A 13,481-nucleotide genomic window follows, 5' to 3' on the forward strand; every position below is an offset into this window, starting at 1 on the left:
GCGAGCCAGAGCTAAAGCTCATTTTTAACAGTTGCCTGGATGAGCCCCTCACCAAGTATGAGCAGCAGATTGTTAAACCCCTGGGCTTCTCCGACACGTTGGAGTTCTTAATGAACCGGGAGTCCAGGGATCCTATTGGAGCTTCCAGTCATGCCCCTCTTCCTTCCATCCCGGAGGGTCGAGTCCTGGCTGTTGCTACGCCTGTGGACCCTGCTCTCACCACCTCTGCTTCCAAGAGCTCTACCCAGCCTGTCGACCTCCAAAGGAAACGCGAGAGGAGGAGTTCGTGGGAGTTGACATCCGAAGGATCCTCCACGGAGCCTGTCCCTTCCTCCGCAGTGCCCATCTCTACTGCCTCTCTCTCGGCTCCACGGCCACAGAGGAAGAAGCGGAGAAAGGGAGCATCGGCGTCACTGCTAGCCACAGAACCCCCTGTCTCGGCTCTCCAGCCAGCTGCAGCCTCCCCTGTCTTGCCACCCCTGCCGTCTGCGCAGCCGCCGCTGCAGTCCCCGCCGTCTGCGCAGCCGCCGCTGCAGTCCCCGCCGTCTGCGCAGCCGCCGCTGCAGTCCCCGCCGTCTGCGCAGCCGCCGCTGCAGTCCCCGCCGTCTGCGCAGCCGCCGCTGCAGTCCCCGCCGTCTGCGCAGCCACTGTCTCGTCTCCGCTGCCGGACGCAGCGCCCCCTGTCACTGTCTCGTCTCCGCTGCCGGACGCAGCGCCCCCTGTCACTGTCTCGTCTCCGCTGCCGGACGCAGCGCCCCCTGTCACTGTCTCGTCTCCGCTGCCGGACGCAGCGCCCCCTGTCACTGTCTCGTCTCCGCTGCCGGACGCAGCGCCCCCTGTCACTGTCTCGTCTCCGCTGCCGGACGCAGCGCCCCCTGTCTCTCCAGCTCCTTCTGTTGCTTCCTCCCCAGCACTGTCATCCTGTTCGTCTGCCTGGTCCCCTGCTACTGTCTCCATGTCCTCCCTTGACTCTCTCTCCTACCCTGTGAGTCCTGGCTCGCCCCCATCTGCTCCCTTGTCTACCCCTACCACGCCCTGGAACCCTACCTTGCCTCCTTTTGTACCCCTTACCCAGTCTGCATCCCCAACCAAGCCTGTTCCCTCCAAGATCCCCACCAAGCCTGCCTGGACTCCTCGTCCCAAGTCCTCCACTACCCCTGAACCCAAGACCCCTTGCCCACCCAGCTCCACCCTACCTGGACTTCCTTTTGTGAACTCTGTTTTGCCTCCGCCCCCCCCCTCCCTTGTTTGTTGTTTTTATTATGTCACCCTAACCCTCTTGTAATTTTATCTTGTCTGCCCCTGTGTATATTTGTTATGTTTTCTTGGTGTCTGTCTATCTGTCAGTCTGTCTTGTCCCGTGTCTAGTGTTCCCCTGGGGAGCGTCTGGTAGCCGCTCCTTTAGGGGGTGATTCTGTCATGGTTCTGCCATCTTGTCCTTTTGTTTAATCTAGTCTTGTGGCAGAATCATGACAGACCCATGTTTTGTGTGGGTTCACGTGGTCTTAGTATTGGTTTACTGGACCACGTGTTCCCTGTGTCTTGTCTCTTTTACCCCGCTCCCTTGTCATCCTCCTCATTATTGTTTGATTTATATCACCTGTTCCCCTCTTGATTTGTTACCCTATTTAATCCTCTTGTATTCAGTTTCTTGTGCTTGTGCATTGTGTTCCAAATACCTGTGAGTACTCTGTTTGAAAGTCAAGTCAAGTCTAGTGTTTATATATCAAGTGTTTTGTCTAGTTTATTGTTAAGTGTATCCAGTTTAGTGTCACAGTTTAGTCCTGTCTAGTTTAGTGTTCTTTAGTCTTCCTGTTTATATTGTTTTGCGCCCTCGTGGGTTTTGTTTTCTGTTTATTACATATTAAAGTCTTTTGTTCATCCACCACTGTCTGCATTTGGGTTCATCCTTCACCTTCATAACACTTAAAGCTCAGTCTGACTAGATACTGATTTACAAGGTGATATTGTGGATATTACATCATGCAGACAGTGGAAAATTACTGTCCTTTGAAAACCTTAAGATTGAGACATTCCCTTATTGGTACTCGTGAAGACAATACAGCACCTAACATTATAATCAAATAAATACATATTAAAATATACACGCTGAATATATAAAAATAGTCAAGAAAATACCAATAAGAAAGGACATACAAAACAAATGTATCTTAAGTCACAATTCACCTCACAGATACACATGTTGGTGTTAAGACACTCAAATCTTAAGATCTTTTAGCTACAGTTTTGGTAACTTTTTCTTTATTTTTAATATAGGATAGTTTGTTTAAATACAAATTCCATTCTTTGTCATAACAATAACAGGAATTCAACATTAAATAATTTTTGTGCAATATAAAACCACAAACACCCCCACCACCACAATACAAAACAATGAAAGTGGACATATGACTCTCCGCCGTTTTTTAAGGAACTGTAGAACCCTCTGGCCCTGAGAGACTACTTCAGGATGGGTTAATCTATCTGTAGATCCATAACTGGAAAAATCATCTGCATAAAAAAATATATATACAACTATATAAAATTATTTCTTTTATACATTTTCATAATCTAAAGAACCTTTTTTCACCTTAAAGAACATTTTATGAAACAGAAAAAGTTCTAAAAGAATCATTTAGGCAAAAGGTTCTTCTATGGCAGTGGTTCCCAATTCCAGTCCTTTGCCCCCCCTCCCAGAATGTTTTAGATGTTTACTTATATGAAACACCTGATTTCACTCATCAGGCTCCTTAATTAACACACTAACGAGCTGATAAACTGTTTTTTATATGGAGACATATTAAATGTTCTGGGGGGGCGAGGACTGGAATTGAGAACCACTGTTCTATGGCATCGTGAAGCACCTTTATTTTTAAGAATGTATATGCATTCACTATGTATGTGTGTGTGTGTGTGTGTGTGCGTGGGGTGGTCTATGTGGTTTACGGGGACATGAATAGTGTATAATGACATGTTTATTATGATATAAACGGAAAAGCTAAAAAAACATACTAAATGGTAGTTTATCATAGATTAAAGACTGGCAACAGGTTTTTGTGATATGGGGTTAGGGACTGGGGTAGGTAAGGGGAATAGAATATAGTTTTTACAGTATAAAATGCATTGCGTCTATGGAAGTGTCCCCGTACACCACATACACCAACATGAGTGTGTGTGTGTGTGTGTGTGTGTGTGTGTGTGTGTGTGTGCGTGCGCGTGCGTGCGTGCGTGCGTGTGTATATAAAAAAGAAACATATAGACAACTATTATAAAATAACAATTATGAAATTTCTTTTGAACCTCTGTTTTCTGTTGTCGTTCCTGAGGATGGATGTAGACCTGCATGGTCTTCTAGAGTTTTTTGGGACAGGGACCCCTTAGATGAGAGAGCCATGGAGAAGGGACCCCCTGATACTAAATGTGTAAAACAAAGATATTTAATAAGCAGTAAGGTACCAGAGGGTGCTTTTTCCGTATTAGGCACAATGCAAAGTGGAGTAAAGTACAACTATTGACCAATCAGAATAAATAGAAAAATATTGTTTGTCACGCAGCCATACTATATTAAGACTTCTTGTTGTACATGCATAATTTTTTGTGTATTATTTTTTTGTTGTTGTTAAAATAATAATTCAACTAAATCTACTTTATATGCAGTGTTAGTAATACATTTTTATTTTACTGTAAGATGGACAATTACACATTTACCTGAATCTGGGCTTTCAGTTTATAAAGATGACTGATCATGGTAAATGGCACAAAGACTGACGCGTGAACTCGTACTAGATCGAAGCACACCCAGTTCCGAGTTGTGAGTCGTGGTTTTGAAGTCGTGATTTACGGGATCAAAAACCTGCCTGGAACGCAGCATACGCAGGGACGCCGTAAGGGGGGGGGGAGTTAGGACGATTCTAAGGGCCCATGAACTTTTGAGGGCCCCAGCCAAGGACTGTGCCGCACACGCAACCCCCTTAAGCTGGGCCCTCTTAGCTCCGCCCCGTCTTTACTCTGCGTTTTAGCGCTGTCTTCAATCCACGGTCTCACAGTGCGCGTGAACTTCAGAAGAGAACAAGGTGTGTGTATTTACTGATATTTCCTATGATATCTGCATATGTGCACTTCCTTTCTATAAATTCAGTTTACACAATGTGACGCTGGAGCAATACAATGCCGTTTTCTTTCCACTGTAAAGTCTTCGCTCTGTTCACCCAAGTTTAAAAAAACACAAGGTGATTTACGTTCCCTGTTTTGTGTTATGATTCTAACGCGAAGTCAGCCCTTATAAGCTGTTTTAATTAACGTAGCCCGTATAAGCTAATTAACATAAACTAGAAATGCGATCGGTTACACACTGTTTTGTTTTGTAACGCAATATGCCAAGGAAGGATTTTTATGCAGTCGTAAATCGAGTTGGTTGTGATAAAACTGAAATGCAACTAAGGCTAAACTAGTCAAATTATGTATATTAAAGCTTCTCAACTTGCAACAGGGTTAAGAAATCAATGGAAATCTATGTCAAAATCTGCTATAGTTGTCATTAATTTCATTTTAGAGCCCCGTTGATTAAAAAACAGTCTGAAGAATCATTTAATAAGTATAGCTGTTTTCTTAAAGAGTAACTAAACCCTAAACCAACTTTTTTTAGTTAATGATCTGTAAGAATGGGGTTTTATTAGTGCTGTTCATTGATTTTAGTAAGTTTTTTGACATTTGGATATAAAGTGTTTCAATACTACAATATATGGTGTAAAAACGTCTGAGTGCTGCCCTCTTCAGGTTGAACGGTGGCTACTGCAGTTGAATTTTCCTATTGAATGTTGGGTCCAAAAAATGCCTCGTGATGTAAGCAGGTTCAAGCTCACCACACCGCTTTGGTCAAGCATTGTTGACCCAGTCTTATTTCAGGCAGAATGTACATAGAAAAGATGCATTGTTGTTGTTCGCCATTTTTAAATGTTACAATGTCGTGTGTGTAACAGCTCAAGTATACAGTATGTCACTAAGACTGTCTCTGAAAATCAGACTAAAGCCTCAAATCTTATTGTGAGATAAAAAGCATCACAGTTTAATTTCAAGCATTAATTTCACTATGATTTCAATCGCTGACATGACATTACTCAGTCAACATTAAAGAGTAACTAAACCCCTGGTCAGAGGCTGACTCCACCCACTGGCAATATTTGAAAAATGCAAGAAAAGTGGGCAGATCCCTACGAAGATAGAGGGGACAAACTAAGCTTGTACCAAGTGTGTGGTTAGATCGTAACAAGGGCGTGGTGAGCTTGAACCTGCTTACGTCACGAGTCATTTTTTGGACCCAACATCCAATGGGAAAATTCAACTGCAGTAGCCACCGTTCAACCTGAAGAGGGCAGCACTCAGACGTTTTTACACCATATATTGTATTATTGAAACACTTTATATCCAAATGTCAAAAAAATTACTAAAATCAATAAACAGCACTAATAAAACATCATTCTTACAGATCATTAACTAAAAAAAGTTGGTTTGGGGTTTAGTTACTCTTTAAAGATATCAAGTTTATATTTTCACAAATGTTCTTTACATTATATAGGATGATTTTATGTGGAAAACAGTAAATCACAAAGAAATACTTCAGCTGGGTTTTCACAGGCATGGTCACATTTATCTTTAATCTTTAAGAATGTTGCATTTTCTCTGAATATTTGATTTAATGAACTGTATTTTTCAATTAAATTTGCATTGCACAATAAATTATCTTAGCTGCAGACATTTTAGGTATCTATAAATACTGATAACTGTGGTCAAAACAATAGCAAAATAAATAGTTCTGTATTATTAAATTACAGACAAAGATTTTGAATAGCTACAGTAGGTTGGATTGTATGTTTGGTACGAAATGGGTATGGGGGGGCCTGACCCCCTATTTTTTTATAGGGCCCAAAATTGCTAGCGGCGCCCCTGAGCATACGTCTCAACATTAAATGTTAAGGAACTTGGTTTGCTGTCCTCGAAAGGAGCTCAAACCTTTGTTTAAAGCTTCATTTAATGTTCAAACTAACGGTTGTCAGTATTAACACATGCAATTAATTCTTTAATCATTAACGCATTAAAATCAGTCAATCAGAACACCAGCACTGCGCCTGGGCTTGATCCGTGGGAGCTATGTATAATAAAGGCTAGATGTGTTACGGCGGAGTCTCTTATGTCATCACCTGGCAGCCATCTTTCCACAGGGAGGTCGTTCCACTCCATTGGCCAGCCCAGCAGCGCAGGCGAGACATCTAGCCTTTATTATACATATATGGTGAGGACCTTGTAATGATGGTCCGCGAGAGTCTTTCAAAGAATACGGAGTAGGCTACTCTGTTTTTGCAGAACTTCATCATCAACACTATGCCCTGCACATCAAGACAAACACAACCACGCGGGTGGATCTGGTTTGCCTGTGTGTGTGAAGCGTGGGGCTCTTAATGTGACAGCTGCTTTGCCAAAACAACTATGCATGTTACAGTATCCACTTTTAATTCCGGGAGCAAAGTTTGCTGTGGAGTTTAGTAATCAATAATAAATCTGTATTAATGCTTAACGTTGTTTGCAAGAACATAAAATTCCTCATAAATCTAGTGACTTATTTTTACTTTCAAAATCCACCACATTGATGTATTTACATTTAAATGCACAAAGTGACTGAATATGTTCAGTCTGATGGTTTACTTTGTGGCATAAAGTATATGATGTTTAACAAAAAAATGTTTAACAAAAGTATTATTATATGCTTAATTTTGCAAATTAATATAGGATTTGATTCATCTGAAAATATATTTAAGTACAGCTTTTTAGCGTTTAAGTACAGTACAGTTTTTATTTAACTTTTGGGCACATTCTAATTTAATCATTATCAACTTATTTAAGTTTTTATTTACTTGTTGGCAGAGTGCAGTGTGAATGTTCAAACTCTGTGATGGTTGGCTGACAATAATAAATATTTGTATAAAGAATAAAGAAGTATTCTTATTAGGAATAAAACACTGTTTTTGAACTGTGCATAGCTCTGAATAGTTAGGCCTATTACACTTCTGGATTTTAACGTTGGTCATTGGTGGTACTTGGAGAGCCAAATATTTTCTGAGGTGGTACTTGATGTAAAAAGTTTGAGAAGTACTGTTTTAGAGAACAAAAACTAAATTATTATGCTTATTATATTCTGAAAAGGTAAATTAATGTATACCTAAATATTAAAAGATCAATTAACTTACCTTTCAAACATGTATATGAGGTTAGATTCTGAAAGGGAAGTAAATATTTTAATATTTGTGTGCTCATTATGACTGATTTCACTAGTGTTCAACACACCCACCTTTGATTTTAAGTATTCTGCAACTTTTTCAAATGCAATTTTATTTATCTGACACTGCATTAATCCTACATCCTCATTGAACAGACAGTCCACTGTCTGTATTGTCTCCCTGTTCACAGTTTTACTGCTGTCTGGTATTATTTTTTCAGGGTCAAACGTGTGATGGAGCACCACCAAAATGGCTGGTTTGGAAACTATAAGAATGTGACAAAAGACTTTTCAGAACTTTTAAAACATGTCAAGGAGATTTTAGTAGTATTTAATTAGTAATAGCTTTTAACAATATAAGTGACCTTGAAGACTGTCAAGTTGGTTTACTGCAGCACTTATGTCTGTTTCAGCACGAGAAGCAATGGGGCAGAAATTAAGAATGACATCACATTTCTCAACAGTTGTCTGGTTCAGGCCCTGCAGTAAAGTTTTCTTGAAACTCTCTTCAATGGAATCAATTGTGTGAGTCTGAGTACACTGTAAAAAAAATGCAGCATGAAGTTAAAACAACTTGATTTTGCAAGTCCACAACCTAATATTTTATGTTTTGGTTTGTGAAAAGTTGACATAACTTATGAAATCAGGTTGAAATTGTTAAACTGAAAGGCTGTATATTTTAAACATTTAAAAAATGGAATGGTTTAAATAATGTAATATTTAACAGACAAATACATGTACTTAAGCAGTTATATATTGTTAACATTATGTTTTTATAAGTTAAAAATACAAGTCATCTTAAAATTACAATGATAAACAGTAAAAAGGCATTCCCACTGTAAAAAAAAATGCAGCGTGAAGTTAAAACAACTTAGTTTTGCAAGTCAATTCAACTATTTTAAGTTTTGGCTTGTGATAAGTTAACATAACTTATAAAATCAAGTTGAAATTCTTTAAATTAAAGTTTAAAAAAATTAGTGTTGATATTGTTGATATGATTTGACAAAAATGCTGTGTTTTTAGTGCATAATTCTCTGTATGACTTAACATTTGATGACATTTTATTTAATTATTTCTGTAGTTGTTCTGTAAAATAATTGGACTGTTTTGAGGCAGTTTCTCGGACAGGGATTAGACTACTCCTAGACTAAAACATTAGGGCTGTCAAAATTGAAAACAACTTGCACAGACATATCTTAAAATACATCAGTGCCCTTTGATTTGCCTCAAAATGCATACAAGTAATGTTTTTAGTAGGGCTGGGTTTCGATTCAAATTTCAAGAATTGATTCGATTCCGATTTTCAAGATCTTGAATCGATTATCATTATTCGATTCGATCCGATCTGATCCGATCTTCGAAATTTTAGATAAGTGTTTTTGAAAAAGCTTTTTTTTTCCAGCTGTTACCTGAGTTACAGGACTGTAGTTATGCAACATATTGATACTATTTGCGTTTCTGGAGTTTACAACCGATTGCTTAACGTTACTGACCGCCATGTTCATTGTTTTAATGTCCTTCCACCTCGCGTGCATGCGTGAATTCAATGACACGGCAAGTGTAAGTTATTAATTATTAAATAGATTCTCTGAGTTACGGATCGATCTTTAGAAATTAATATGAAAATCGATTCAGAATTGGTGAATTGATTTTTTCAACACAGCCCTAGTTTTTAGTAAGTCGTGTTTGTAAAACCTATTATATTTCCTAAATTATCTAAGGCCTAGTCCTGGCTTAAGATAATCCCTGTCCGGAAACTACTCCTTTATGGTTATGTAAAAAAATTGTTTATAGCATTATTTTAGTAGCGTATCTTATGTTTCCCTGATAGTCATCTCTCATTTTACAACTAGTAAATTAGGTTAACTGTATAGCCTACAGTATCATAAGTTACAAAGCTCACCATATTTAACTGTTTCAAACTGTAAAGTTGTGCACATTTTAACTTAAATGTTCTTCGCAAAAGTCAGCATTACGGCCCTCATTGTTTACACTATTGGTCTTCAACTGGGGGTCTGCGATGGAACTGCATGGGCTTTGCCAAATGATGTTTAATCACAAGCTATTTTTGCTAAAAACTTAAAACATAATGTATAAAACATTACATGTCCCCTTTAAGTTGCGCATAGGCTTGAAGTTTAGCCAGCGGACCAAAATAAAATATCTGAAGATTATGAAGATTATTAATTGCCACTTAGGAAGCATGGGCGGAGCGAGATTTTGTATACATGGGGGCTTAGCCCAAATCTAGGGGTTCCAAGGCATAGAGACAGAGCGCAGTTATGCTAATTTGAAAACCACCCCCACTGGGGGGGAAACAATCCACCCGTCTCCATTGACTTTGTATTGGGAGAGGCTGCCTCCTTGTCATTTCTGGCTTATAACAATAAACAGAATAATGCCTTTTAATGCCTTTTAGGCATTATTCTGTTTTTTTTTGTTATAAGCCAGAAATGACAAGGAGGCAGCCTCTCGCAATACAAAGTCAATGGAGACGGATGGATTGCCCCCCCCCTCAGTAGACCATGGTTTTCAGGTTATGAAGCGTTGCGCTCTGTCTCTATGGTCCCGGGGATGTTTTTTACTATTTATTAATCTTAATGTTGTTTGTATTATCATTTTGAAAATTTGTAACATTACAAATTTTGACGATGACAAATTGTTTCTTTCAGAACAGAAACAGTATTTTAACGTTTACGGTTTTCAGTTCAACAGTAAAATTGACGTTCCCGAACCGGTTAGAACAAAAAATAAAGTTCCCGAACCGGTTAATAGCGTTCCATGTCAGCTGTGGGACATACAAATAAGTAGGCTGATCATTAGGACATTAAACTTAAAATATTAGTCTACATAATTTTCCTTAAGTCTCTATCTTGTCATCAAACATTAAAAAAGGCTACATTATGTAAGCGACACAACTGTAATTTTGGCATGCCTTCATCTGTTGAGTGCACTTAAACACGCGTACACACAGACAGAGGACAAATTCCAAACGGCGCTTCGGGAAGAAGATGAAGCATAAACGCATAACGTGAAAATTACCTTGTATAAGATTTTTGTGTAAGTATAGATAGATTATTTAGAAAAAGTCACAAGATGTTATATCTCTGAGAAGAAGAGAACCACTTTTTTAACTAATGAAATGTCCAGTAATTTTTCTTTGTGTGTGTGTTCAGGTGGAAAACTTAGAAAAAGTAGCCTAGTCTCGTACCGCTCAGATCAAGGGAAATATTTTAAAAAAATAAATCACAACTATTTTGCCCACATTTGTCCCCAACACAGTATGATGAGGGTTAATGACTACTTTAGCTATTATTACATTAGCTTACTACCAACTAACCAGATATTAACAAATTGACAAGCACTTATTGGGCAGAATGACTCTTCAAATGACGGACGAAATTGGAAGTTGTCGTCTGGCTGCCCGTGATTTTAACGTTGCATGTCTTGGAACGCACTGTTCATCTTTTGCCATCTTGTTGAAGCCGAAAGCGATGACCCTCACTACCCCTCCGGCTGACATGTTGATATCTGTTCTAAGTGGGCGTGGTGTGCGTAAGGTACGAGAGGGCATGGCGAATGATAGTGTCGTGATTCAGTCATGAAAACGCCATTCTCAGCCTGCGCTCCAGCTGGGTCAACTTTATTTTTTAAAATAGTTTGTATATTTTATATTCAAACTGAAAACATGATGTGATTAACACTCAAGTCATTCAAGTCATCTTAAGTCCCGAGTCTTTAACTTTCAAGTCCGAGTCAAGTCTCAAGTATTTTATTTTTGTCAAGTCAAGTCACAAAAATTGTGACTCAAGTCGACATGTGTCCAAGTCACCAAGTCACAAGTCCCCATGTCTGCATAAAATACAGTTAAAAAAACTGTAGGTTACTTTCAGTGTTCTAAGTTGCTGCCATGTGAAGAAAAAAAATAGAAGAAGCCTTTGCAAACAGGAAACCTCTGTGGTAAGCAACAAGCATTCACTAACACAATCACTTTTACTGCCTTTTTAGCAAGGACTAATGGGTGAATATTGGACATCATCATCTAAATGTTCATGAGCTAATAATGTTCATAATGTAATAATGCACATTTAAAATAATGCTTGGAATTTGATTGTGTTAGCCAGAAAGAAGTTTATTTGAAAATACATTTACCATCTCAAAAACACAAAACAGTCCCTGTAAATCGCCCATCACAATTTCATAATCATGATAATAAAGAAAAACTTAATAAGTTACTTACTGTTTGCACCATCTTGTACTGCGTATTAAGACTAGAATCAGAGAAATAGGTCAGAAAACGTTTTTACTTTCAATTCGATGAGAGATGCATGGAACAGGAAATGTGTTAAACGGAAATATTTCTAGCAGGTACCTGAAGCTGCTAAATTGTATTAGACACAACGCAAAGTGAGTAAAGCACAATACTGACCAATCAGAATCAAGAACTGGAACTAACTGTTTTACAAACAGAAACAAACCATAATGTCACACAGTCATACTCTGTTATAAGACAGTACATTAGCACTGTTATGCATGCTGTTGTTGTTCTTTTTATGTATTATTTGTATTGTTAAAGTAGATTTAGTTTAATTATTTTAAGGTATTTGCAGTGTAATACATTTTCATTTTTACTGAGAGATGGACAATTACACATTTACCTGAACCTGAGCTTCTAATCATGCATGGCACATTCTGTTGTAAAAGCAGGTCATTTTATTAAGTAGAGTGCTTTGCAAACGTGTCTTTTTGTTTCTCTGTGTGTTGCTGCGGTGAAGAACACACTGCTACTTTATAATTCTGAGGTTTTTTTGCTTTTCACGTGGTCGTGACTCGTGGATCATTATTGTCAGTTTGAGTTATGCAAGTTTATTTTCTGCAAGAGAACAACATGCAATGAGTATTGCAATAACGCTTAGGGGTTATGTCACAAGATTTCTTGTGGATGTGAAATGCAATCTCCTAAAATCAGCATAAAGTTGACTTTTACAGTGCATGCATTATATTCTTATTATAGTCTTTTACTGCATGTGCCTTTTTGTTTCCAAAAATTTTGGTTTAGGAACGTGTATAAATCAAGAGGCCAACAGGTGAAACAATTTTAAAATGAGGAGATGAGGGTGGCGGGGTTAGGAGATGGGACAAGGAAGCACACAGCACAAACAAAGGCCATGTGCTACCAGTGTAGCCAACTATTTTCAATGGAAAGTAGCTAAAGCTTGCTTGGAAAGCCACTAAATGTTGCTAGATTACGTCATTGTTTCATTAGTATAGCAGTGACGTCATCATGTCATATTTGCATTCTTACTACATTGACATTTGGTGTTCGGCTCACTCAAATGCATTTATTTTTGTACAGTGATTTAGTTTATTCAAAGACCATTTTACATTTAGTTCCCGCCATACATGTAAGCCATTGCAGGATCAGGCAGCTCCGGCTTCTAGCATGCACGTTTATGCCATCTGGATGCAGAGAAATAAACAACATCTCCTGCCCTGACTGCTGCTGAGAACTCGGTTCTGCTGCCCGAGGACTAGGCCGCCTGAGAGCTTTTGGATGGGGTGAAGCCCATGGAAGCTGCGGCTGCTGCTTGTTGAAAAGAGAGAATAATACGTGCTTTCACGTCAAAGTCTCCAACAATCCCAGTCAGAAAAAGTCTCTAGATTTGTCACTAGTCGCTTTTTTGAAAAAAAGTCGCTAGGGGGGTCTGAAAAGTCGCTAAATCTATTCAAGTTGGCAACATTATGTGCTACCACACAAAACACGTGGGCCTGTCATGATCCTGCCACAAGGAACAAAAAGTATGATCATGACAGTACCCCCTTAAGGGACGCCCCAGGTGGCCTTCAAGGGGAAACACGGGACAAGACAAACTGTGACATAGACAAGGCCCAAGAAAACATGAAAAATAAACACAAAGGCAAGCAAGAGAAAAGAAAAAATGGATTGGGGTTACACAACAAACGAACACTGGGGGACAAGGCAGTGTTTGAAGGTACAAAGGGGGCAGGCATTGAAGCAGGTAGGGACTGCTGATTTCCTCCTCTTCTTCCTCCTGGGTCATGGCACAGGGTTCATGGCAGATAAGGTGGGTTCTGCGGTGGCCACGGCGAGCTCCATGGAGGAACCTTAGGAGGTGGACTCCCAAGAGACCCCCTTCCACGCTTTCTCTGAAGGCTGGCTGTTGAGACAGGACTCTCTGGAGTCGCGGTG

At 39.3% G+C, this 13,481-nt stretch overlaps 2 protein-coding genes across 3 annotated transcripts in view; one reads left to right on the forward strand and one right to left on the reverse strand.

The window, feature by feature from the left end:
- The window catches only part of znhit1 (zinc finger, HIT-type containing 1), a 299,763-nt gene that overhangs the window by 272,697 nt on the left and 13,585 nt on the right, over positions 1-13,481 (forward strand). The window lies entirely within an intron of this gene.
- On the reverse strand, positions 2,234-11,774 carry LOC135748694 (uncharacterized). Its single transcript, XM_065266963.2, has 6 exons — positions 11,511-11,774; positions 7,636-7,810; positions 7,343-7,536; positions 7,242-7,269; positions 3,301-3,414; positions 2,234-2,511 (listed from the first exon to the last, which is right to left on the reverse strand). Exons 1-6 carry the CDS (start codon positions 11,520-11,522, stop codon positions 2,336-2,338), a joined length of 699 nt encoding a protein of 232 aa, XP_065123035.2. The 5' UTR covers positions 11,523-11,774; the 3' UTR covers positions 2,234-2,335.

The sequence above is a fragment of the Paramisgurnus dabryanus genome, chromosome 5 (genome assembly GCF_030506205.2).
Source record: "Paramisgurnus dabryanus chromosome 5, PD_genome_1.1, whole genome shotgun sequence".
In the NCBI taxonomy this organism is placed as follows: domain Eukaryota; kingdom Metazoa; phylum Chordata; class Actinopteri; order Cypriniformes; family Cobitidae; genus Paramisgurnus; species Paramisgurnus dabryanus.

What these genes read in the sequence shown, in the direction of transcription:
- LOC135748694 (XM_065266963.2), bottom strand. An exon ending in CCAACTTGACAGTCTTCAAG is followed by an intron (nt 7,537 to 7,635) that starts GTCACTTATATT and finishes ACATTCTTATAG; the next exon opens with TTTCCAAACCAGCCATTTTG. An exon ending in CAGAATACTTAAAATCAAAG is followed by an intron (nt 7,270 to 7,342) that starts GTGGGTGTGTTG and finishes CTTCCCTTTCAG; the next exon opens with AATCTAACCTCATATACATG.